At 52.9% G+C, this 25,635-nt stretch overlaps 2 protein-coding genes and 2 long non-coding RNA genes across 5 annotated transcripts; 2 read left to right on the top strand and 2 right to left on the bottom strand.

Annotated features, from left to right (window-relative positions):
- Positions 1 to 3,505: 3,505 nt before the first annotated feature.
- Positions 3,506 to 4,418, top strand: LOC131509674 (uncharacterized). The gene is made up of 3 exons (XR_009260644.1): positions 3,506 to 3,577; positions 3,840 to 3,942; positions 4,025 to 4,418. It is a non-coding gene; the product is annotated as an uncharacterized LOC131509674 (long non-coding RNA).
- Positions 4,419 to 5,640: 1,222 nt separating this feature from the next.
- Positions 5,641 to 8,343, top strand: PPIA (peptidylprolyl isomerase A). Its single transcript, XM_058725653.1, has 5 exons — positions 5,641 to 5,790; positions 6,842 to 6,872; positions 6,952 to 7,040; positions 7,256 to 7,428; positions 8,007 to 8,343. Exons 1-5 carry the CDS (start codon positions 5,722 to 5,724, stop codon positions 8,137 to 8,139), a joined length of 495 nt encoding a protein of 164 aa, XP_058581636.1. The 5' UTR covers positions 5,641 to 5,721; the 3' UTR covers positions 8,140 to 8,343.
- A 6,388-nt stretch (positions 8,344 to 14,731) lies between these two features.
- LOC131509671 (histone H2A.V) lies at positions 14,732 to 25,280 on the bottom strand. Of its 2 annotated transcripts, XM_058725650.1 has the most exons (5): positions 25,225 to 25,280; positions 20,187 to 20,264; positions 17,607 to 17,720; positions 15,692 to 15,821; positions 14,732 to 15,062 (listed from the first exon to the last, which is right to left on the bottom strand). In XM_058725650.1, exons 1-5 carry the CDS (start codon positions 25,225 to 25,227, stop codon positions 15,001 to 15,003), a joined length of 387 nt encoding a protein of 128 aa, XP_058581633.1. In that variant the 5' UTR covers positions 25,228 to 25,280; the 3' UTR covers positions 14,732 to 15,000. The 2 variants fall into 2 exon arrangements, with proteins under 2 accessions (XP_058581633.1, XP_058581634.1); XM_058725651.1 differs by lacking the exon at positions 17,607 to 17,720.
- LOC131509672 (uncharacterized) lies at positions 21,936 to 25,218 on the bottom strand. The gene is made up of 3 exons (XR_009260643.1): positions 24,216 to 25,218; positions 22,436 to 23,986; positions 21,936 to 22,199 (listed from the first exon to the last, which is right to left on the bottom strand). It is a non-coding gene; the product is annotated as an uncharacterized LOC131509672 (long non-coding RNA).
- Positions 25,281 to 25,635: the final 355 nt, after the last annotated feature.

Raw genomic sequence — 25,635 nt, 5'->3', positions numbered from 1 at the left:
TCCCCTGGACCCCCCACCGTCTTCCTTATGAGCACTTAGTGACGGCTCTTGGAAGAGAGCTGAGCTGTGTGTCTGGAGCCCCCCGGGGACTGACAGGTTGTCGCCAAAGGCAGTGCATGTGGCCCGGGGGTTCTCAGAGAGGACTTGCATTTGCTTTAACACTCTGCTGTCCCTGTCTCGAAATCCTTGATAAATTTTTTTAATTGTATTTATTAAAAAAATTTTTTTTGTAATGTTTATTTACTTTTGAGAGAGACAGTGTGAGCGATGGAAGGACAGAGACAGAGAGGGAGACACAGAATCTGAAGCAGCTCCAGGCTCCGAGCTGTCAGCACAGAACCTGACACGGGGCTCAAACTCCTGAACTGGGAGATTATGACCTGAGCTGAAGTCTCTTAACCTACTGAGCCACCCAGACGCCCCACCACGGTTTTTTTGTTTGTTTTAATTTCAAGCCAAGCCCTGCTGATGAGCACCCAGCAGAGAGTCAGGGAGAATGGGCATCCACCCTGGCTCTACCTCTGGCTGGCTGTGCCGCCTTCAGGAAATTTCTCATCCTCCCTGAGCTTTCTCTGCCCTTGGGGAAAACAGCAGCGTCACGGGGCTGGGGGGCCCTGACAGTCCCCAGAATTCTGAAGGAACTGGGCCTCGTTGCCCTGCTTCGGGTACTGTGCCCCTTTCTGTGCCGGGGACATTTCCCACCTGGCCCAGGGGAGGCTGTGTGCACACTCCAGACAGCAGCAGCCTCCAGAGATCTGCGTGATCCGGGCTCCACTGGCAGATGGACCACCCCCGCCCCGCCATCGCGTTGACGATTCTGGAGGCCGAGGCAGCAGCTGCATTCCCGCGCCCCCCCCCCCCCCGCCCCACCTCCCGCCGGGCCGTCATGGGCTGGGGCGTCTCCCCCAGCAGCGGCAGCGGGTGCTGCTTTCCTGGCTCTGATCGCCTGCTACTTCCCGGCCTGTGCCCCCCTCTGCCACCGGCCAGCCAGCTACCCAAAGCGTTGCTCCTGCTCCCTCCTCACCAGCAGGAGTCGGGGGGGGGGGGGGGGTGGCAGTGTGCCCGGACCCACACACTCATCTTCCCGGATTCCTGCACCAGGGTGCAAGCAGCTGGGCGGGCTCCCGGGGAAGCCGAGAACAGGCCTGACTGGTGGCGTCACTCCCAGCCTTCTGGCCTCTTCCTTCTCTCCCCTTCCTAGTCTTCCAGCAGGCAGTTGGATGAAGAACGTGAACTTGGGGGCTGCGGAGAGGCCCCTGAGGTGACTGGCCTGAGCCTGAGGGACAGGAAGAGCAGAGTCCCCGGGGCCCCTGTCTGGCGATTTGGGACCTGGGGCTTCTTTATGTAGGAAAAGGACTCGGGGTTATTTTGTTTTACCTTAACAGCTGATATCTCATTTATTAAAGTTGTCATTTTAAAACATAACTCTTTAGCTTAGAAACCATGTTAGTATCTTTGTGAGTATAGCAGATTTGAACTTGTTTTTAATAATTTTCAAATATTTCCTTTTTTTAATGTTTTTTTTTTTTTTTTTTTTTTTTTTTGACACAAAGACAGAGAGAGCATGCAGGGGAGGGGCAGAGAAAAGGGGACAGAGGATCCAAAGTGGGCTCCACACTGTCAGCACAGAGCCTGATGTGGGGCTTGAACCCACGAACCATGAGATCATGACCCGAGCCAAAGTCTGACTCTTAACCAACTGAGACACCCAGGTGCCCCTCAGTCAACTTTTAACTTCACATTTGAAAATGCAGTTTTGGGATGGGAACAGGGAGTTACTAAAAATGGGCACAAGGTCCTTTTTGGAGCCAAGAGAATGTTCTAATCTTAGATTGTGGCGGGATCTGCACAGCTCTGATTTCTCTCTCTCTTTTAAATTTTATTTATTTATTTTGAGAGAGAGAAAGAGAGAGAGCACGCAAGCAGGCGGAGCAGGGGAAGGACAGAGAGGGAGGAAGAAAATCCCAAGCAGGCTCTGCCCTGACAGCATGGGGCTGGAACTCAGGAACAGAGAGATCATGACCTGAGCTTACGCCAAGAGTTGGACACTCAACCGACTGAGCACCCCCAGGCGCCCCACAGCTCTGGTTTCTACAATTCACTGAACTGTATGTTTAACACAAGTGAATTCCATGTAGGTACATACATCAAAGAGAAAAACAAGTGCATACTCTAACACCTAACCAAGGTCGGTGCCAGCGACAACGGCCTGTGGCCACCCCAGCATGCCTGTCCCGGGCCCGGCTCCTGCCAGCAGCCCACTCAGGGCCCCCTGTCCTCACTGGAAGGGGACGCACGGACCACGTGTTTGTTTCCTCTTTCCCAAAGCACCCTTACGCATGATGCCGCAGTCAGATCCATAAACATCTTTTCCGTATTGGGTCAACCTTGCCCCATGGTGCCTTCGCGGCCTTCCCGGGCCCAGCTGCTCTGGGGGGCAGGCGTGCCTGCTGAGAGGTGTCCCCCGCACAGCTCTCTTGACTGAGGGCACCGGGAGCTGTGCTCTGCCTGTGACCTTCAGCACGGAGATAAATTCCCACAGGACCCACTGTGGTGGGGTTTCCCCACCTGCTGCTGCTGCTGCTGCGCCCTGACCCGAGCGGTGGGCTGGGCACTGCAGCCCTGAGCTGGGCGCCCTGCCTCCTCCATGGGGTCAATGCCAGCCACCACAGAGCACGAGTCCTTGCGGCTTGTGAATCCGAGATCCTGGAGCCTGAGCAGGGACAGCTTGGGGTGCTAGTGACCACGGGGTATGCAAACTGACTGACTAGCCCCCTGGGGGGACACCTCAGTGCCAGGCTCTCACCACACGCACCAGGGCTGACCTCGTGTATGTGTTAGCTCAGTGCATCTTTGCTGAGTTTTGATTCTGCACGGTGTTCTCAAGCAATCAGTTCTGGGAGAGCTCAGGAAAGCTTCCCAGAAAGGACCAAGCACAGTGGGGAGCTTTGCTGGCGGGGAGCAGGGAGGCCCTGCACAGGCCAGGGGTGAGCCTTGCACACACAGGGAGCAGTGTGGGGAAATTCAGCGCGGCCAGAGAAGAGTGGAAGGCGAGCCAGCTGAGACAGGGCTGCTGTGGGGCACGCTCGGTAGTGTGGGCAACCAGGAACCCGGGAGTGGCCGTCCAGCACAGGAGTTACAATTGCAGAAGGTTTTGAGAATAAGCATCCTGGAAGTCCCTGGAAAAACTGGGGCCCAGTAATCAGTCAGGAGGCTGCTGCAAACAAGGCCAAGCAGGAGCTGTAGCTGTGGGCACAGAGACCAAGCCTGTGGAGGAGGAAGAGGAGAGGGAGGAGGAGGAGGAGGGAGAGGTAGAGGAGGAGGGGGGGAGGGAGAGGGGGAGGGGGAGGAGAAAGGGGAGGGGGAGGAAGAAGGGAAGGTGGAAGGAGAGAAGGGGGGGATGGGGAGGAGCAGGAGGTGCAAGAGGGGAAGGAGGAGGGAGGGGGAGGAGGAGGGAGAGGAGGGAAAGGAGGAGGGAGGAGGAGGGAGAGGAGGAGGAGGGTATAGCAGCCTAGGCTGTGGCCTGGAGAGGGAACTGGAAGAGCTCTGTGAGGGACTCATCCATGGGGAGGACCTGGTGAGCAGGGAGGATCCGTAGGAACTGTGGAGTGAGCTGTGGGTCTAGGGGTAGGTTTAGAAGCCTCCTGATGATCTGAGCCTTGGGAACGGAGGAGGTTGGTCATGGCGCGTGTGCAAGGAACCCCACAGGATCAAACACGGAACTTTGACATGGGAGTAATCTGTGGAAGAGTTCACAGGGAAAGGCAGGGCTGGAGAATGCCTTGAGGGAGCAGTAGGGGTGCGGACACCTGCCTGATGGAGGGTGTCCTCACGGAAAGTTCACCCTGGATGAAGCCCTGAGATGGCGGGCTGTGAAGTCACCAGTGGTCCCAGAAGATGCAAGGTGACCACGCCCGCCCCTGGGCAAGAGGCACAAGGGAGGTGAGTCACCCTCTTCCAAAGCTGTCTGTTTTCTGGATGTTTCAATGCCCTGATTTCCCCCCTATTACCTTCTCTTGCTCAGAGACGCTCTGGACAGAAGTTTTGTTTACAACCCGCTGTAGGAGCGAAGCCACAGCACTGCGCTTGTGGGTACAGAACCCAGGCTGCCGGTCCCTTTGGGCCCTGCTGAGTTCAGTCTGGTTCATCCCAGCACCGTAGGGACAGCCCTACATTCCTGAGGTTCTGGGCCTGCCCCTCCTTTGCTGGTTAGAAAGTCCAGTTCAACAGGTAAGGGTAATAATGAAGGATTCCCTACAACACCGGCTCCCCCAGAAACAAATCACCAGTGGTTAGTTTTCTTGAATTAGGCAGTGGCCTTGCTGATGCTGCCGGTTACAAGAGGACAGGACTCTCAATGGCGCCAGGTAAGTCACACGGGCTGATCTCTTTTCTCATCCACACACTCGTTCCTTTCTTAGGAGAGGTCCCTAGAAAGAGGTCCCTTGCTGCTGCAAGGGTCAGCGTGGAGGAAGGACCGGAGTGCAGGGCGCTTGTATCTCAGGGCCTTGGGCGTTTCGTTTTCAGTCACAGGGGAACGAACGAGCAGCTTCAAGGTCACGGAGCACCAGGTGAGAAGGGCGCGGGGGGTGGGGGGGAAGACGGGGGGAGCAGTTTCTGGCTTTGGGGACACCCGGGGCGGGCTCCTCCCACGGCGGAGCCTCCTCAGGCACGTGTGTCAGTGGGGGCACGAAATCCCAGCCCAGGTGCGCTCTGGTGGCAGCTAGCGACCCTTGGGATGCAGGACGCCCGACACCCGGCGCATCCCAAGGCTTCTCCGGTAGTGCGGAGAAGAAAGCGAGTTGGAAACCAGATGATGCTCTGGATACTGCAACTCAGGGGCGGACGAGAACCTGTCAAGTCCCTCCTCTGGGCTCCGCACGCACAGAGAACCGGGTCACCGCTGGCGTGCGAGCCTGGGGGCTGACCAGGGCGCGCTCCCGGGCGCCCGGGGTCGCGGCCCAGTCCTGCCCCCACGTGCGGGAGCACAGAGGCGCAGAAGGACGGAGAAGGAGGGCGGAAGAGCACACAGAGTCTTTGCAGGTACGAGTCTGCCAGGCTCTCGAGTCAACGTCTTCCTGCTGGAGAAAATTCAGACGGACTGAGCAAGATATTTATGGAAAGTAGGGCATTTTGGAAGCATTTCGTAACTTCTCAGACGGGGACGACGGCACCTCCCGTGCACGGAAGAGGCGATATCCCAGCCCCCCCCCCCCCGCGAACCCCCAGACATACGCGGGGTAGCGGGGTCACCCGGGACCGGGCGACCTTGGCGGGGCGGCGCGACCTTGAGGCCTGCGTTCGCCTCAGTTGCCCCCTCTGCGCAATGGGGACACGCCCTGATCGCCGGGCTGCGTGGGTCCGCCCGCGCCGCAGACCCCTCTCCCCGCGCGCCCTCGGGCTCCGTCGGTCCCCCGGGCCTCCGGCCCCGCGCCCGGCCCCCGTCCCAGTACCCACGCCGCAGTACCGCGACGGAGCCCGCGGGCGGGAACCTGCCTGCGCCGCCAACGCGCACGCGCGCCGCCGGCCCGCCCCGCCGGCGCCGTCTCAGCTCATAGGCCAGCCACACCATCACTCCGACCGGCCAGCGGTAGCGATTGGCCAGGGTCCGGGCGCGCGACCGGCCGTGGGCGGGGCCCGGGCGGCTATAAAAGAGGCCGCGGCGGAGCTCGTGCCGCCTTGCAGACGCCGCCGCCCCGGAATCGCCCGCGCCTTTTAGCCATGGTCAACCCCACCGTGTTCTTTGATATCGCCGTGGACGGCGAGCCCTTGGGCCGCGTCTCCTTCGAGGTCGGTGGGCGGGCGGGGTGTGCCGGGCGGGCGCGGGCGGCTCCGGGGCGGCGGCGGGCGGGGGGCGCGGGCGGGCGGGTGGCGCCATTTCCTGACGAGGGGCCATTTTGGGAGGCCGGGGGCGGCGGGGGAGGGGCGGCGGCGGACAAAGGCGGGGCGGCGCGCACGTGTTTAGGCCGCGCGGGGTCGCGGTGGGGGCTGGGTGAGGGCGATGCCCGCAGGCGCGGCCGCGGGGGTGTGCGGGCGGCGGGGGGCGGCGGCGGGCGCACTGCGGAAGCGGGCCCGGCCCCGCCCGGCGGAAGCCAGCGGCGCCCCCGCCCCGCGCAGACGACGCCGGCCCCGCCCGCCCCTAACGGTCCCCTTCCTTCGGCCGCCTCCCGGGAGCCCGCGGTCCTCGGGGTGCGCGTCCCCGCTCTCCTCCGGGGGCTCGGGCGGCCCCGCGAGAAGGGCGGGGGCGGGGCGGCCAGGAGGGGGTGGCGTTCACGCGCGGAAAGGGTGCGGGCTGAGACGGACGCCCGCGGATTACTGTGTTGAGTGGGCTGTACGCCCGCGCGGGGCCCGAACACCCGGCCCTGAGATGGCGGCGCCTGCTCCGCAGCCGGAGGGAGGGTTCGGTTGCACGTGTTCGGAACAGTTCGTGGAGGCCTGAGCAGCTGTCCTCGCGGACGGGCTTCGTCCTCTCGTGTGTGGCCAGGACGCGCCCCTCAACGCGCGTAAGGGGTTCTGCGGGAGCCTCGCCGGTTTCCCGAGGTCGTGCTCGGGTGGGGGACGGGGGCACGTGGGAGACGCCCCACGGGCTGCACGGCCGTGGGTGGAGTCCTGGCTGGTGCTGGATTGGGGGGGGGGCGTTCTCTGTTACTCTGCGCGACCCCACAGGGCCCCGAGGCTTCAGGTAGCGGCTCTGGTTTGGGGCCGGTGGTGCTTGCAGAAGCATTCTTTTAGGGTGAGAAAGTGGGCTCATGCCCGGGACCTCCCCCCCCCCCCCCCTCAGACTCCGTGAGCCGCAGTGGGGGGCAGACGTGGTGAAGTAACGCTCAGTCTTGTCTTACAGCTGTTTGCAGACAAAGTTCCCAAGACAGCAGGTTAGTTCTCTTGTCTAATTCACTGTTACCTGTTTGGATTTTAGTTGTGTGTGTGACTAATGTTTTTGTCTCTTAATAGAGAATTTTCGTGCTCTCAGCACTGGGGAGAAAGGATTTGGTTACAAAGGTTCCTGCTTTCACAGGATTATCCCAGGATTTATGTGCCAGGTATGAAATTCATGGACTCTGGTTTGGGTGGTGGTCCTTGAGCTTGAGCTACAGCTAGGAGAACGCAGCATGAGTGCATGGGAGCTGTTTTCTGCCAGTCTGGTCCGGCTTCACCTTCTAGTCCATTTAAACTTGAGTTTGAAGCTAGGTCTCTGCAGACTTGGCTTGTTTTCTGACGCTGTTGCCAGAAGTGACAGGTTTTGCTCACTCCACAGGGTGGTGACTTCACACGCCATAATGGCACTGGAGGCAAGTCCATCTACGGGGAGAAGTTTGACGACGAGAATTTCATCCTGAAGCACACAGGTCCTGGCATCCTGTCCATGGCGAACGCCGGACCCAACACGAACGGTTCCCAGTTTTTCATCTGCACCGCCAAGACCGAGTGGTAAGGGCAGATCCCTGCAGCAAGGAGCGCTGCCCGCTTCAGCCTGGCCTTGTTTCTAGCGTAGGAGTATGTGAGAAAGCCGAAATGGGGGTCCGTGGAGAAAGCAAGATACCGAGCATAGCGCAATGGGGCGCTGAGCTGAGTAGTTAAGACCAGTACTTGTGGGGTGCCCCCCGGCTCTGTCTGCAGAGCATGCACCCCTTTGTGTCCAGGTTGGGGGTGGAGGTAATTAACAACAAGAGACTTAAAGAGCAAGTCAGCAAACTACAAAAGAGTAGTACTTAGATCTCCTTAGCCTGTGGGTGTTGGCCCTTTTTTAGGGGTCCATTCTAAATTCGGGAGTTTTGACAGGAGTTGGAGAATCTTCTGACTCCTGGTGACCTATGGTGTTGCCATTTCTGTTAGAAGGATGAGGTGTTCAGTGTTGATCCACGTTAACTGGTACTGACGACGGTGCAACCCGGTCTCCAGCTGTTCTTCTGGGGGTGCATTACTGCTCTGTGGGTCTCTGTTCTCGGGGTGCAGCGCAGGCTCAGTGGCCCCTGGGCACCAGTGCTGACGCTCCATCTCATTTCTAGGTTGGATGGCAAGCACGTGGTGTTTGGCAAGGTGAAGGAGGGCATGAACATCGTGGAAGCCATGGAGCGCTTTGGGTCCCGGAATGGCAAGACCAGCAAGAAAATCACCATTGCTGACTGTGGACAAATCTAATAAATTTGACTCATGTTTTATCTTAACTACCAGACCATTCCTTCTGTAGCTCGGGAGAGCGCCCTTCCACCCCCATCTGCTCGAAATCTAGAGCCCCTGTGTTCCTGCCGCAGTTCCACGGGTCCTGTGTCCTCCTTACTCCCCTCCAAGTTTAGCTGGATTGCAGAGTGAAGTTTATGATCATGAAATAAAAGCTAAACAACACTTGTCTGTCCTTGTGTGGCGCGGGGGTCCTGCAGCTCGCATTTTTGGCAACACTGCAGTTTGCTGGATTCCACAGCTGCCATTTCTGCTTCCCTGGCCCAAAGGTCCTGGGGTGGGGGGTGTTGAAGATGTGGGTGGGGGCAAGGAAGGAAAGAGCCAGGATTTTGGGAGGGAGGTGGTGACCACGGGCAGGTGGGGCAGGTGCTCCTTTAAGGGGAGCAGGGACAAATTTGCACTTGGCACGTGGACTGGCACCACAGTAAGTGGAGAATCCCTCTAACTGGAGAATGAGTGCGCCTCTTGCTCTTCTAAGACCCTATTATTTCCTGGTTTTGATGAAGTTTGAAAAGGGTGTTAGGAGATGCTAGTTGTGCTGTTTATCAGCAGGGAAAACTGAGTGTTGGGCCTCAGGCTCTGGGGAAGGGTCTTCGGATCCGGTTTAGTCTGGGGGTATAGAATCGGGGCAAAAGGTGTGCAGTAAAGTCCAATTCTGGAATTGACAAAGTCTGGTAGACCCTGGCCTATGGGGTGCCTGGTGCTGTGACCCACGGTCCTTGCTCTCCCAGACCAGTGATCCCCTCCTGGCCCCCTCAAGGTCCCACAGTCACGAAGATCTAACGGTCACAAGCTGTAAGATTTGGCAAAAGAGAGGCCCTTCCCCTTTAACTGGGCTGCAAACTGGTGACCAGAGCTAGTTGCACAGGCTGAGGGGCACCTGTCTGTCTAGAGCCCGGACACCCTCCTCTCCCTGCAGGGCCCCTCCCCACCAGGGCTCTTGACCCAGAGCCATTTCTGTCCTGATGGTGTGAGAATGTAATTTGTCGGGCTGCTGGCTGCTTCCTTCAAATGCTTGTGCTTCTGGGTTTGTCCCGTTTCCCCTGCCCCCTGGGTGACTGCAGTGACCTTTAATGTCCATGGATGGCTTGTGTCCAGGTGGCGATAGGTTTTCATCAACCCAACCTCACTTAGAGTTGTCCTCGAGCACGCGATCACACCTGCCTAGTCACTGATTGTGTGTATTCTGCCGCCGAGTGTCTGACACCGATGCGCCGCGCTGGGTACTGGAAAAAAAGGTAACCAAAGTAGAGTGGTGCCCAACTTAGCTTTCCAAGGGGCAGGCAGGCCAGCTGCCAAGTTGGTAACATGGTGTTAGCGTGTGTAATGAGACCTCATCGGTCCTGAGTGGCTTTCCTGGAGAATTTACCAAGTGAGGGAAAGAAAGGCCCAAGCCAAGAACTTGCAAGTGCAAAGGCCGCACTTCCCCTGCTCTGTGCATCGGTTTCCGCCTGTTTCAGGCTGTTGCCAGGCGGGAGAGAGCCGGAGAGAGCCATCAGGCGACCTTCACACTGTCACTTCTATTATTAACATAACTATGGAGGGGCACCTGGGTGGCTCAGATAAGCATCCAACTCTTGATCTTGGCTCAGGTGATGATCTCACTGTTCCTGAGGTCGAGCCCCATGTGGAGCTCTGTGCTGGCAGCATGGAGCCTGCTTGGCATTCTGTCTCTGTCTCTGTCTCTCTCTGCCCCTCCCCTGCTCTCAGGAGCATGCATGCACCCATTCTTTTTCAATAAGTAAACATTAAAAAAATAATTGTATGGAGATTATAATTATACACCATAAATGTACTTTTAATTTTTTTTTAACGTTTATTTATTTTTGAGACAGAGCATGAACAGGGGAGGGTCAGAGAGAGGGAGACACAAAATCTGAAACAGGCTCCAGGCCCGATGCAGGGCTCGAACTCACGGACCGCGAGATCATGACCTGAGCCGAAGTCGGCTGCCCAACTGACTGAGCCACCCAGGTGCCCCCCCCCCCTTTTTTTTTAAACTCTTTAGGGACACCTGGGCGGCTCAGTAGGTTGAACGTTTGACTTCACCTCAGGTCATGATCTTGTGGTTCATGGGTTCAAGCCCGGCATTGGGCTCACTGCTGTCAGCACAGAGCCTGCTTTGGATCCTCTGTCCCCCTCTCTCTGCCCCTCCCCTGCTTGTGCTCTCTCAAAAATAAATACTAAAAATATGTAAGATCTTTGGCCTCCACTTTTTTCTATGTCATTGGCTCCTCAAGTGGTCCAGGACGTTGACCTCAAGGAACGTGCTTGATTCTGGAGCTGCCCACTGCCACCCGTTCCTGTCCCCTGCTTATTTAGCTTCTGGATTCTCTGTAAACTGGAAGCTAGGCCGAGAATCTCAATTTAGACACAAGCTCCACATTTGTAGCAGGAAGACTTTGTGGGTGACTGTGTATGCGATCCTGCCACCTGGGGGGTGCACGTGACATCAGGCCGACTCACCAGAGCCCCCTGGGAGGCACTGTGTCCTCTTCCCAGCGAGGAGGCAATCTGTGGGCGATACTTTGCCTCGGTCTGAACCCCGTTCCCAGACCTTTCGCCTGATGGCTCTGCCTTTGCACCCGTGAACGATCTTTGCCTCGATCAATGATTATTCTGTAGTTGTAAAAACAATTTCAAATCTCTCCCTCTTCCAGTTACTAAGGGCTCACGAATTTTTACTGAACCTGTTACAAACAATACAATTTTTGACACTCAAACCACCCCCCATCTGACCAGCAGGAGCCCCTCTGAGCTGCCCTGTGTTGCTTGGACCTAGTCCCAGGGGTCTGTGAGCCCTTCCTTGTGAGCTGCAGTTATAAGAGGGTCTGGGGACAGCAGAGGTCGATGCGTCCATGCAATTGGCCACCTAACTCGGGGGGAACAGTCTTCGTTTTCACAACCGTACAGTTCACCTGTGAGCTCCCAGCTTGTACTCGTTTAACTATTAACTATTTGACTTGGCGCATGTCACATGCAGGCACTTGAGGACACCTGTGTCTGCATGTATATTTTTGCTACCTCAGACTCAGCCTTGTTTCGTGTCCTCCCCTCCTCCTCTCTGTTCTCCGACTGGATTGTTTCGAAGCAAATTCCGGACATATCATAGGCACAAATATTCTAGTAAATAGTTTGTCTCTAAAAGATACGAATTTGCATTTTTAACATAACCAAAATACCACTATTTGCATCTAAAATAATGATTCCTGGGCGCCTGGGTAGTACAGTTGGTTGAGCATCCAACTCTTGATTTTGGCTCAGGTCATGATCCCAGGGTTTATGAGATCGAGCCCTGTGTCAGGCTCTACATCGACAGCTCAGACCCTGCTTCATGCCCCCCCACACCTCCCCCACTCACGTTCTCTCTCTCTCTCTCTCTCTCAATAAATAAAGAGCATAAAACATCAGGCAAATAAGGGTCATTGATGAATACTTATGTGATAAAATATGGTGTGATAAAATAATTATGTGATAAATATGGTAAAATATTTTTTTAAATTTATTTATTTGGAGAGACAAAAAGTGTGAGCAGAAGAGAGGCAAGAGAAAGAGAGAGAGACTCCTAAGCAGGCTCTGTCATGTCAGCTCAGCACCTGGAGCCTGCTTCAGATTCTGTCTCCTCTGCCCCTCCCCTGCTCCCAAGGGCGCGTGCGCACACACACACTCTTTCTCTCTCAAAAAAAAAAAAAAAAAAGTTTTCTGTTGGAGGCACCTGTTAAGGCACCACAGAGGGAACACGAAGTCTGGGAGGGGACGGACTTCAACACAGGTCCAGGCCCGTGAGCGGGGTGGGGCGGGGGACAGGTACATGCAGGGCAACAAGGACCACCCGTGGGGGTGGAGGGCAGGGCCCAGCTGTTTGACTTCCTCTCCATTAGAAAACAAAACAAGGGGCACCTGGGTGGCCAGCTCAGGTCATGATCTTCGGGCTTGTGAGTTTGAGCCCACGTTGGGCTCTGTGCTGACGTGGAGCCTGCTTAGAATTCTCCCTCTCTCTGTCCCTTCCCTACTCACTCTCTCTCAAAATAATCTTAAAAAAATTCCTCTTTAAAAAACTGAAAACAATTCTAGGAACACCACAAGCAACTGCCAAAGGGAGGCCGGTATCTGAAGCAATTACCTAGAAAACTCTAGTAAAGGTCACTCTTCTCTATTTTGCCTTCTTTGCTATTGTTACTTTGGCTTCCGGAAACTACTAAAATTTCACAGGATAATCGCGGGCCCACTCAACACAGAAACCTCAAAATACGTGCTAACTGAATCCAAAATTGAAATGTTCTTTCTTATTCCTGCCTTGTAAATCAAAGAGAAGTTCGGCAGGAATTCTGGATGCATAAGGATGGCAAGCGTGTCCCCCACCGACGCCCCCCGTGGAATGCTGGGACAGGCCCCTTTCGGGAGAGCGGCTGGCACAGCCCAACCGGCAGCTTTCACATGGCAGGCGCCAGGTCCCCCCCGACGAGGTACCGCAGGGAGTACAGTGTCACCTGGGAATTATTTTTGTGAAAAAGTAAAACGCAACAAAAGCCAACCCCTCAAGATCTTTTGGCTTATGGGAAATTTAGGGGACAGAAAGACATCTCAAATACCAGCAGGATGCATTCAGTAAAACTGAGAAAATTCCACAAACAACCCCGTTTCTTTAAAAATTGTAAGGAAAAGGGAAGAGAAACCTATGGATTAAAGAGAAACAAGGTGGGGGAGGTGCCTACAGGACTCGGTTGAGCGTCCGACTTCGGCTCAGGTCATGATCTCGCAGTTTGTGGGTTCGAGCCCCCTCATTGGGCTCTGCACTGACAGCTCGGAGCCTGGAGCCTGCTTCGGATTCTGTGTCTCCCTCTCTCTCTGCCCTCCCCCGCTCATGCTCTATCTCTGTCTCAAAAATGAATATAAACATTTAAAAAAATTAAAAAAAAAAAAAACAAGAGGGATCAACAAAATCTAGGATATAGGACAAGCTAGAGCACCTGGCCAGCTCAGTCAGTAGAGCATGCAACTCGTTCTTGGGGTTGTGAGTTCGAGCCCCATGCTGACTGCAGAGATTAAACAAACTTAAAGGAAAAAAAAGGGGCACCCGGGTGGCTCACTTGGTTCAGTGTCCAACTTTGGCTCAGGTCACGATCTCACAGTTTGTGAGTTCAAGCCCCGTGTTGGCTCTGTGCTGCTGACAGCTCGGAGCCTGTTTCAGATCCTGTCTCCCTCTCTCAAAAATAAAAAAAGATCCAGAACACATCTGGATCTTGATTCAAACCAACCATAAACAAATTGATAGGAAAGCGTGAACACCAAATAGATCAGATACTATAAAATGCTGTCAGGGCACCTGGGTGGCTCAGTTGGTTAAGTGTCTGACTTCAGCTCAGGTCGTGATCTCACAGTTTGTAAGTTTGCGCCCCACATCAGGCTCTTCACGGACAGCTTGTAACCTGCTTGGGTTCTGTCTCCCTCTTTCTGTGTCCCTCCCCCGCCAAATAAAGTTTTAAAAAAATCTTAAAAAATAAAACATTAAATGCTGTTTTAAGATTGTGATTATGCCCCATCTTTAGAGACTCACACTTAAGTATAGATATAAGGCAGGAAGTCACGCCTGAAACAGGATTCAAACCAACCCACCAGGGAGCCAACAGGTGGAACAATGCTGACCGCAGGAGGGTAGTTGGAAGGTGGAGGGTAAGTACACGGGGGTTCATTATACTCTTCTCTTTATTGTTCTGTATTTTTGAAAATTTCCATAATAAAATAAGTTTTTTTTAAATGAGAGCTTTGTTTTGATAGAGCTAGATTATAAAATATTGAAAGATCTTTTTTTAATGAAGACTTCCAAGCAGAAAAAGAGTTTGTGATGGACTATTAGTTGGTACATTAAACCTTACAAGTTACTTAAAAGCTGACAAAGTAAAATATTTTTTTAAATATGGCACCAACTGCTGGATGTTACTATGTCAACAGAAGACCACTAAAAGCTGGAGGTTTAAGTAAAAGCAGAAAACTGATAGACTGAACTTTGATCCAGGTAAGAGTGTGGGATCCGGAGTCTGCCGAATCGAGGCCTGTCTCCCAGCCCTGCGAGTCCTACCTACTAGGTAAATGTCTTCCAGCAAGTAACTTCTGGGCACCTCAGTTTCTGCATCTTTAAAAGCGGGGGGGGGGAGGTAAAAGTCTGGGTCACTAAGGCACTCAGTTCAGGGCCTGCCATGGTAAGTGCTCAGTGGACGAGTCCACTACCCTAGGTCATCAATCCTAAACGCATGCGTTTTCCTATTCCGGCATCTCTGGATTGGGGAGCGTCCCACAGCTGATGGCGCCCCATGGTTTACTTGGCCGTTTTTCCTTCTTTTGGGGTGTGTAACACGACGGTTTGTACCGCAAGTGGATGGCACCTACTGATATGGTAGCACACGGTGATATGGTATCAATCCTGGTAAATCTAGATTCCCAATTTGTTCTCAGATTATCCTGAATATAGAATAACCGATTTGAAATCTAAAAAATTTCAAAGTATGAGCAAAATATTTCCAACACGTCATGAACAGAACAGTTTTGAGACCAATTCTTTTTGTAAAAAATGGTTTATCAATTCCGTTTTTGTATAAAACACAACGGGAGAAACCTAGCCAATCACCACACAAGCGCTGCCGCGTGGAAAGGTACTTTATCAAACTTTGAGCCTAAGAACGTACAAATGTCTCTTATCGTGTCTACAGTAATTGTCTAAGCTTTTCCATCTGCCTCTTTTTAAAAACCCCCCATGTCCCCATTATTTCTTCTGTCCCGATTACAGTACAATGACGGGAGGAAGGGGCTGGTTAAAACAATGCTCTACGCGGTTTTCTGCTGTCCCTTCTTTCCGATCAGAGACTTGTGGATGTGCGGGATCACACCTGGAAGGGAACGGAAACATATGAACGACTCCACGGGCGCTCTCTCCACCTCGGGGCCTCCCCGGAGAGCAACTCCCCAGATATGAAGTCTGCCGATGGCCCTCTTCACACACCCACCCCACGCCAAGGCCTCCCTCTCTTGAGGTCTGGGAACCCCCCTAAAACTACATAAAACACCGCTTTTATGGACTTTGGGGAAGAGGAAGCATAGCTTTCAAGAGCTTCTCCGAAGGTGACCCGGAAGGGATTCAGGTGTTCATCTCACCTTCACTGACCCTGACTCACTCAATCACCTCAGCCCTGACTTTCAAGGGCATCACACAGAGCAGGTTCTCAGGATCATCTTTAAGACACCGCTACAAGGGTATGGGAAATATTTAAAACCCCAGGTTTTAAGGATCATTTATGAGATTTAGACAAGGAATGTGCCAAACTAAAGCAGTGCTATATCTGGCCATAGCATTTATTGGGATCAGAATATAAAGGAGCCTTTACTGTAACGTAACAGACTCAACACTCCTGGAGTCCTGGAATCGTGGAGTCGAGGTCTGTATGAGTTCTAGGGTCACTGATTGAATGATGTCAGAACGGCCAACGGCCACGTGGGCGGGAGTGGGGATCCTACGTACCACCCCCGGCGATGGTTGCCTTGATGAGGGAGTCCAACTCTTCATCGCCGCGGATTGCGAGCTGCAGGTGGCGCGGGGTGATCCGCTTTACCTTGAGGTCCTTGGAGGCGTTACCCGCCAGCTCCAGCACCTGCAAAGCACCGTGAGACGATGCATCAGAGGCTCAAGTGCGTGAGGCTCAGCGCAGACCTGCAGTTATAGCTACACAGACCTGTACGGTATCTGCACAGAAGACACACAATGCATATGAGCCGGTAATGCGGGTTTCTTTTTCACATTTCTGATGCTTTCATAGGAATCTTGTTACTTCGCTAGGGTCTCTTATATTCATTTTCTGCAGGAGAGCTAGACCCCTGAGCAAGAACCCACTTCTCCAGAAAGAAGGGCAAGGGATAACACTATTTCCCTAGCCAAGATTCCGAATGCGAACATCAAGGAAAACTGTGATTTCAGTATGGCCCCGTAGTCTATTTTTGTCCAGCCCTTAATGGACGGAACTTATTTCTTAGTACTTGTAGAAAAGTTTAAAAAATAATTTCTTACTCAGAGTTTTTAACATCACTGGGTCCTCTAATCTAGAGGCAATATACTAGAAGCCCTTTATTCTAGAATGGGAATTTTCAACTAAAACAATTCCAAAGTCCCAGCTGGCCATAAAAACTGCATTTCTAATTTGTTTTGTTTTGCCTCTACAGACTATACTGGCATTATAAAACCTTTGATGGAAGTCCTACAAAAAAAAACTCCACAGAGCCTCGCTTAAACAGAGCGGTGGGAAGTCCCCGTGTATGTCAGAAGCAGCGGGGACCCCTGCTTCTTCCTCCCAAGACTCTGACCCATCTGGGCACCAGTATCTTTTGGAAGCTCCAAGTGACCCTAGTGTGAAGCTACTGACTTTAGATTTCAGTATTTTCTTTGCATCCTACTATGACTAACACCCCAAACACAAATACCTGAAAATATGTTGACTGCTTACATAAATGCTCATGGTCTAATCTTAACCTAAAAACTTGTACTTAAAGTTCCCGGGAATAAAGAAAATGGGAGTCTGGATGAGACCTGGAACATTCTGAGTCAGAAGAATATGCCTCCACGTGATGAATGAAACGTGTACCTTCCTGAAAAGTCTGCCGCTCACCAAACACAAACTGGTGTAAGGCTGAAGGAGAAGGTGGGGTGGGGGGAGGCCCCGTGTCCCTGTCTCAGGACCTAACACCGTAGAAACCGCCTGGAGTGCAGGGACCAGATGAAGTTAATGAGATGACGGCATTAACAGTTCACACACACCCCAAACTCCCACCTTTCAGTCCAGGTCCCCACCACACGATCGCGGGGAAGAACTTCCCTCTGTTTCTAACCGCCTGACCTGCTTGCTACTCATCCTGCCCTGACTGGGGCAGACAGTGCAGGGATGGGGGGTGGTCGCAGCCTTCAGGGGGTTCTCCTTACAAGGGGCTGGTCCATCACCCAGGTGTTAAGAATTTCACCCAATCAGCCCATCTTCCTGCAATGTCACACTGGCCAAGACCCAGCAGTCTACGCAGGCAACCACGCAGAGAAGAGGGTTCGTCTGCTCTTCCACCAGATTCCACCATCAGAATGGATGTGTAATGTACATCACCCTGGCAAACTCTGCCCCCTCCCCCCCATCTTCACGAAGAGATCATGATTTCAGTTCACAAACTTCCTGCTGAGGGTTCGCTTCCTTAGTAGCGGAGTACCGCAGGCACCGGACACATGTCACCTCCTGCAGATGTGGGGCTACGGACCCTGCCTTAACTCAGCATGAGTGCATCAAGGTCCTTCCCACACGGGGCTGGGTGCCACCGGGCTGGGTGCCGAGGAGGCGCCCCCCTCCCCCGTGGGCTCTACCACTCCGCACCCGGTGCACCTGCCGGGACCGTGCACGACTGACCTCGGCCGTGAGGTACTCCAGGATCGCGGCGCTGTACACCGCGGCTGTGGCGCCGACCCTCCCATGGCTCGTGGTGCGGGTCTTCAAGTGTCTGTGGATGCGGCCCACGGGAAACTGAAAGACAGAGCATCCAGGTGGGAGGCACCACGGCCTTACCAGCCCGCTACCGAGCGAGACCAAAGGCGGAGCAGCGTGAACTCGTTTGCACGGATCAGAGAAGTCAGACCCACTTAACAAGGAACAGTTGCTAGCACCTGTGTGTCGCAGTAAGGGCCTAGAGGTCCCACCTCTGCCCTCCTGAGGAGAGACTGGCGGGGGGGGTGGTCTGAGGAACTAGCTTCTGAAGACGGGCAGCCGGCACAGCACAGCCCAAGGAGGGGCCAGGTGTGTGCTGGTGCCAGACTTGACCCTTGACCCCTGACCCCTCCCGGGCAGCCTCGCAGCCGGGGGGGGGGGGGGGGGGGGGGGGGGGGTGGCCAGCTCCCGGCTCCCTCCCTGTGGCTGACAGCTATGCTAACTCTCCTGGGGACTCTCCGAGGACAGACTTTCTCCAATGTGTCCTCAGGCATGTCGCCCCCACGGCCCCCTTCTCACGCACTTTCTGTGACCCTTCGCCACGCCAGCACCACAACAGCTCAACCCCCATCCCCATGCCTTCCTCCCTGCACCTGTCCTCTGAGCCTCACAGCAAACAACCCCACTCCAGCCCGTCCCCTGCTCTCCTTTCCAAAGGCAAAACTTAAAAGCAAATCCCGGACACCTAACTGTCCTGTCACCTGTTTTTTTTTTTTTCCAATTTTTTTGTAATGTTTATTTTTGAGAGAGAGAGAGAGACAGAGCATGAGTGGGGGAGGGGCAGAGAGAGGGGGAGACACAGAATCTGAAGCAGGCTCCAGGCTGTCAGCACAGAGCCTCATGCGGGGCTCAAACTCGCAAACTGCGCGATCATGACCTGAGCTGAAATCAGATGCTCAACCGATTGAGCCACCCAGGCACCCCAAGTCCTGTCACCTGTTCTATTCTAACCCAACCTTGGCTTTTGCCATTGCTCTTAAAGGTAGGTGGTGGCACTTTAACTGCCAAATCCAGTAGCCATTTTTAGATTCAATCCTCGAGGACTCGAGCCTGTCTGTGCCCTCGGGCCGGTCCCAGCCTTCCCGGGACTCCCAGGCTGCATGTGGGGTCCGCCCAAGGCCCCCCGTTCCCCTCTCGTCCTCTGTGACCAGACTCACTGCGGCACAAGCTCCCAAATCTACACATGTGATCTCAACTTTGTAATTCTTTTCATCATTCCTCTTGGAAAGGGGACTCAAATCTACAACTTGGAGACATTTTCCTGAGAATGTTTCGGTGGAACTTCAAATGACTCACCTTCAACTTCTCTCCTGATGCATTCTTGCTACAACATAAACTCCTCTGATGCTGTGCTTCTAAGCCTTATAGAACCCCCGTGCCTCCCTGTCCACTCTCGGGAGACACATGTGCCTTCTATTCCTTCTGCTGCACGGAGTTTAAGTGCGCCTACCTCAGTCCTAAAGCGCGGCACAGCCTCCGTCACCTGCCCTCATCACCTGCCCTCTCGCGGACAAGGGTCACCGTCGGTCACTGACGCCCCTGCCCCCGGCAATGCTCAGGGAGAGCCCAGCTAGTCACCCTCAAGGGGGAGTTCCCTCCCCCTCCCCTCGGTGCCCCTGGCTCAAGGCACTCTCCCGCTCCACAATGTTCAGTGGCTCCCCGCCACCGCCAAGAAGAAAACCCAAACCTTACAGTCTGGCCTGCAAACCGTCCTGTTTCAAAGTCTCCTCCTCTAGGTAGGTGCGGTTCTCACTCATTCAGAAACACTGGAGTTTGTGGATCAAAGTTGCAACAACTCAAATGCGTGAAGTTTGAAAGTATTTAGTGTTTTGAGCGTATCACTCTGGCTCAAACTGAAGGAAGCTCAAGGGGAGACATCCAGGGGACGGGTGCACCGCCCGGTCCTCCCCCAAGCTCTATGTCTGCCTTAGGGTGAACACACATGGCGCGGACCGTCCCCGGAAGACAAATCACAGCATACTTACTTTCATGGGGGTCAATTTATAACAAAAACAGGAACATAATTATAACCTAGAAATAACAGATTTTAAGAGCTCATTCAACACCGCTTCATAACTTGTTCTCATTTGGAAGAATCCAAATTAAAAGACTGTTGCATTGGGGGGCACCTGGGTGGCGCAGTCGGTTAAACGTCCAACTTCAGCCAGGTCATGATCTCGCGGTCCGTGAGTTCGAGCCCCGCGTCAGGCTCTGGGCTGATGGCTCGGAGCCTGGAGCCTGTTTCCAATTCTGTGTCTCCCTCTCTCTCTGCCCCTCCCCCGTTCATGCTCTGTCTCTCTCTGTCCCAAAAATAAATAAAAAACGTTGAAAAAAAAAAAAATTAAAAAAAAGACTGTTGCATTGGGATTTTAATTTTTGACCACTCACTCTCATTAAAAGGTCAGCGGTACAAGTATAATTTTGCAAGTAATGAAACATTTATGGGTCCTAAATTACAACAATGAAGAAAATAACCCAGTCGTGAATTATGACGGCATCAATTACCTGGAGCCCAGCTCTCTGCGAGCGAGACACTGCCTTAGCCTTGGCCTTCCCGCTGTCCTTTCCGGCTTTCCCTCCAGCCTAAGTGAAAGAGAAAAGAAAAAAAAAAAAAAAAAAAACCTCCAGATGAAGACTCGAAAATGCTATTTCAAAAACATTTGGAAAACAATTTTCTCCACTTTTACTTCAGGTAGTTAAAAAATATACATTTGTAAGTGATCCCTTTCTTCAATTTCAAATATACATGTGTTATATCATTATTTACTAACTTATGTAAATATGATGTCAAACCTTAAATTCTTATTTAAATTGAGTTTTCTATAAGTTTGCCTATTTTTCTTGAATTTCACACCAAAGAATCTTCATCAAGTCAACATAACTTTCATGCTGGAAATATTTCATAACGTAGTGATTTTTAAAATTGTTAACATATCGGGGAGCCCGGTAAGCTCAGTCGGTTAAGCTTCTGACTTCAGTTCAGGTCCTAATCTCATGGTTCGTGAGTTCAAGCCCCATGGCGGGCTCTCTGCTGTCAGTGTGGAGCCTGCTTGGGATCCTGTCCCTCTTTCCTTCCCTCTCCCACCACACTTTCTCTTTCTCAAAAATAAATAAGCATTAAAAAAACTGCAGAAACTTAAGAAAAAAAAAAGTTAGCTCTTTTGGGAGAGAAAAAAGCACCTTAGAAGAAACCCAAAAATTAAACGCAGAATTAACATCCAGCCCACCAACTGCACTTTGGGGTCTCTACCCAAAGAACTGAAACCGGCAGAGGACTCAATGCAGCAACACACAGGCAAGTCCACAACAGCCTCAGGACAGAAAGGGCTCCAGGGCCTACTGAGGAACTAATGATCAACAAAAGGGGGTGTACACACACCATGGAACAGCATTCGGCTATATAAAGGAAATTGTGGTACGCCCTATGCCAGATAAACTGAAGATGTGATGCTAAGTGAAATAAACCGGTCCCCAAAGGACACGTTGTAGGATTCCTCTTATATGAGGTGCCTAGTCAAAAATCAGAAGGGGGGGGCAGCTGGGGGCTCAGTCGTTAAGCGGCGACTTCGGCCCAGGTCATGATCTCCCAGCTGGGGAGTTGCAGCCCCACATCGGGCTCTGTCTGTGCTGACAACTCAGAGCCTGGAACCTGCTTTGAATTCTGTGTCCCTCTCTCACTTTGCCCTTTTCCCGCTCACGCTCTGTCTCACTCTCTCAAGAATAGACAAACATTAAAAAAAAAAAAAAAAAAAAAAAAATCAGAGAGGGAGAAAGTACAATGGTAGTTGCAGGAGACTGGAGACAGGGTTGGAATGGAGAGTCACTCACTTTGGGAAGAAGTTTTGGAGGTGACTGGCAGTGACGGCTGCATAACAGTGTTAAATGTCCTTAACATCAGTAATTGCACATTAAAGATGGCTAAAATGGCAAGTTTTAGTATGTATATTTAAAAAAAAATTTTTTTTTCAACGTTTTTTATTTATTTTTGGGACAGAGAGAGACAGAGCATGAACGGGGGAGGGGCAGAGAGAGAGGGAGACACAGAATCGGAAACAGGCTCCAGGCTCCGAGCCATCAGCCCAGAGCCTGACGCGGGGCTCGAACTCACGGACCGCGAGATCGTGACCTGGCTGAAGTCGGACGCTTAACCGACTGCGCCACCCAGGCGCCCCTTAGTATGTATATTTTAAAAAAAGAACCTCTTATAGTAAAAAGGTTAAACAAATCCTACTATCAATAGATAGTAAAAAAAAAAAAAAAAAAAAAAAAACCCCTCAGGCACCTGAGTGGGTCAGTCAGTTAAGGGAGCAACTTTTTTTTCTCTTAATTTTTAAAAATATGTTTATTTTTGAGAGGGAGTACGTAAGCAAGGGATGGGCAGGGGGAAGGGGCCAACTCTTGATTTCAGCTCCCAGGGTCGTGGGATCAAGCCCCAAGTGGGGGGCTCTGCTCTGAGCATGAAGCTTACTTGGGTCTCTATCTCTCTCTCTCCCCCTCCCTCAACTGTACTCACTCTGTCTCAAATAACTAATTAGGGGCGCCTGGGTGGCGCAGTCGGTTAAGCGTCCGACTTCAGCCAGGTCACGATCTCGCGGTCCGTGAGTTCGAGCCCCGCGTCAGGCTCTGGGCTGATGGCTCGGAGCCTGGAGCCTGTTTCCGATTCTGTGTCTCCCTCTCTCTCTGCCCCTCCCCCGTTCATGCTGTGTCTCTGTCTGTCCCAAAAATAAAAATAAAAAACATTAAAAAAAAAAAACTTTAAATAACTAATTAAATAGGAGCACCTGGGTGACTCAGTCAATTAAACGTCCTGCTCTTGATTTTTGGCTCAGGTCATGATCTCAGTTTGTGAGACTGAGCCTCATGCTGGGCTCTGCACTGACCGTGCAGAGCCCGCTTGGGATTCTCTCTGCCCTTCCCCCACCCCACCACCTCTCGTGTGTGTGTGTGTGTGTGTGTGTGTGTGTGTGTGTGTGTGTGTTAGTATTCTCTCATATTGATTGATAGATAGATAGATAGATAAATACTTGGCTGGTTGAGGTTTAAAACAAGAAAACCAAAAAAGTAATCCTGCCAGGACTTGCCTACAGTTTTGCTCACAGCTTGTTTTTCCCACATTGCAATTCTCTTTTATTCCTGAATAAAATCATTTTTTGTTGGTAAGGTCAATCAATGAATGAAAAGTAAACCAAACCTGCTGGATGCCTGGGTGGTTCGGTTGGACATCCAACTTTTGATTTTGGCTCATGGTTCATGGGTTCGAGCCCCATGAACCTGTGCTGAGCACGGAGCCTGCCTGGGATTCTCTCTCTCTCAAAATAAATAAATAAACATTAAAAAAAAAAAATACTCAACGGGCGCCTGGGTGGCTTAGTCAGTTAAGCGTCTGACTTCCGCTCAGGTCATGATCTCGGGGTTTGTGGGTTCAAGCCCTGCGTTGGACACTGTGCTGACAGCTCAGAGCCTGGAGCCTGCTTTGGATTCTGTGTCTCCCTCTCTCTCTGCCCCTCCTCCACACACACACTGTCTCTCAAAAATAAAACGTTAAAAAAAAATAAAAAATAAAAAAAATAAACATTAAAAATTATTTTACATAAAAAAAGGAAAATATTATGCAGCCATTTCAACAAATGAGACAAAGATATGTGTGATAAACACCCACAAAACTCTTAAGTAGAAAAGGCAAAGTATGTACCAGTGCAGGGAGCTTTTCCTTACATAAACATGGGGTCTTCTATGCAGAGTATGTGTGCACACAGATTTCCAGAAGAACACACAATAGGTTAGAAAAGCTATTTGCCTCTGGCGGGCGGGGGGGGGGGGGGAATACCAAGAATCAGACTTGAGAGAGAAACTACTGTTTTCTTTGGACTGTTTAATTTTACCATTTAAGTCTATTATGGCTTCCCTTTAAAAAAAAAAAAAAAGGTTGACAAGACGGGCAAGCTGTTCAAGGGTCTACATTTTCGAAGCAGAGGATAAGCAATGAAATGGCATATCCCCTTTATAATGTTTTTCTTAAAATTTTTAAGCTAAAAAAAAAATCAACTGCGCATAGTCCCCCCCAACTGCACGCTTCAGGTGATTTAATGTTTATTTCCCGGAACGACATAAAAAAACAAACAAACAAACAAAAAAAACAGGTCTTGGCACGTATTAGAAGCAGGAAACAAGTTTAAGAACAAATTCCTATGTTTTTCACATTTAGCACTTTAGCAGGAGACAGTGATTTAAGTTTAACCGAGGGGACTGAGAAGCTCTAGGTTTCTACAGGATGCCTTGTATGTTTTAATAATTTCTGGGGGCGCCTGGGTGGCGCAGTCGGTTGGGCGTCCGACTTCAGCCAGGTCACGATCTCGCGGTCCGTGAGTTCGAGCCCCGCGTCAGGCTCTGGGCTGATGGCTCAGAGCCTGGAGCCTGTTTCCGATTCTGTGTCTCCCTCTCTCTCTGCGCCTCCCCCGTTCATGCTCTGTCTCTCTCTGTCCCAAAAATAAATAAAAACGTTGAAAAAAAAAATTTAATAATTTCTGATCACACTGATATACGATAAAAAGATTTTTGTAGAATTTTTTGATTTCTGAATTTGGCTTACATAACAACACATTCCCACTTCTTCCTCAAGTACAGAAATTGTTTCAGCTCTATCTGTCCCGGAATAAAATGTAAAAACCTTTCAACAGGCGCAGGAATCTAAAATCTCAATCACCGTGCCTCCAGGGCCGAATCAGGAAATAAGAACTAGTTACCAATCCAAAGCCACCAAACCGCAAAAGCCCGAATTGACTCTTCATAGGCAACTTCAGCCTGTGTCCAATCCATCCTGTTTACTGTCTGATTTGCTTTTTAAGGAGGCAGGCGTGAAATCACGGTTTTAAGAACAGACGTCACGACTCTGCCAGGTGTGGGGGCCGCGGTCACCTTCCGGACACCAGCCACCAAGTTGCCCGGCGCTCCGCCCGGGTCAGCTCGCACTCGAGAAGCCAGCGGGCGATTCCGCCCCGGATTGGGCACGTCCACCTCCCGCAGCTGACGCGGGTCCGCGTCCCAGGGGCGGAGGGGTCACTGGCCGGGGTCCGCATCCCGGGAAGGGAGAGGACACATGTCGGGGGTCCGCGTCTCGGGAACGAAGGGGCCCGGCCGGTGGTCCGCGTCCCGGGGGCCGAGGGAGCATCGGCTTGGGGTCCACGCCCCGGAGAACGAGGGAGCGCCGGACGGGGGTCCCTCCCAGCCGGACACCGGGTCTCCTTCCAGCAGGGCACCTGCTCCCGGAGCCCCGACGTCAGCATCCCAACAACTAGCTGACAAGTCTCCGCCGCCGCTATTTTTAGATTCCGCGGCCAACCCGTAATTTTAGCGGCTTGGTGGAGGGACGCAGGTCTGAGGCACCGCGCCGGGGGACACGGGGAGCGCCCACCCGCCCGGGACGCAGGCCGGCCGCAGGGCCCTCTCCCCGCGCTCCACGCCGGCGCCACGGCGGGCGAGGCGGCACCGCGCAGCGTCAACAGGTAGCGCCACTCGCCGCCGCCCGGCCGGTCGCTGCCCTCACCATGGTCTCGGCCGCTCCCGCCCTCGCTCCCGCCGAGCCGCCGCCGAGCCGCCGCCCCGCAGCACCGACCACCGCCGCCGCCGAGCCGCCGCCCCGCAGCACCGACCACCGCCGCCGCCGCCGCCGCCGGAGCCCGGACAATAACCGGGACCCGCTTCGCACCGCCCCGACCAATCCCCGCTCGCCTTGCTAATTTGAACCCCGGCGGCCGCCCAATCGCACACCCCCTTCTAGTCCGGCCCCGCCCCCGGCACCACCTCCCTAACGGCTGTTTGTTTTTGCACACGGCACACGGGGGCGGGGCCTCCAGCCCCGACAAGGACCGCCCTTCGTGCGAGCGGGGGCGGGCCACGCGCCGCTCTCCGCCTGTCTCCAAGGCTCGGGCCGGATGAATGGAGGGGCGGACCAATG

Source organism: Neofelis nebulosa, chromosome 4 (assembly GCF_028018385.1).
Source record: "Neofelis nebulosa isolate mNeoNeb1 chromosome 4, mNeoNeb1.pri, whole genome shotgun sequence".
Classification (NCBI taxonomy): Eukaryota; Metazoa; Chordata; class Mammalia; order Carnivora; family Felidae; genus Neofelis; species Neofelis nebulosa.
The sequence above is the reverse complement of the archived record's forward strand: the minus strand, read 5'-3'. Positions and strand labels throughout refer to the sequence as shown.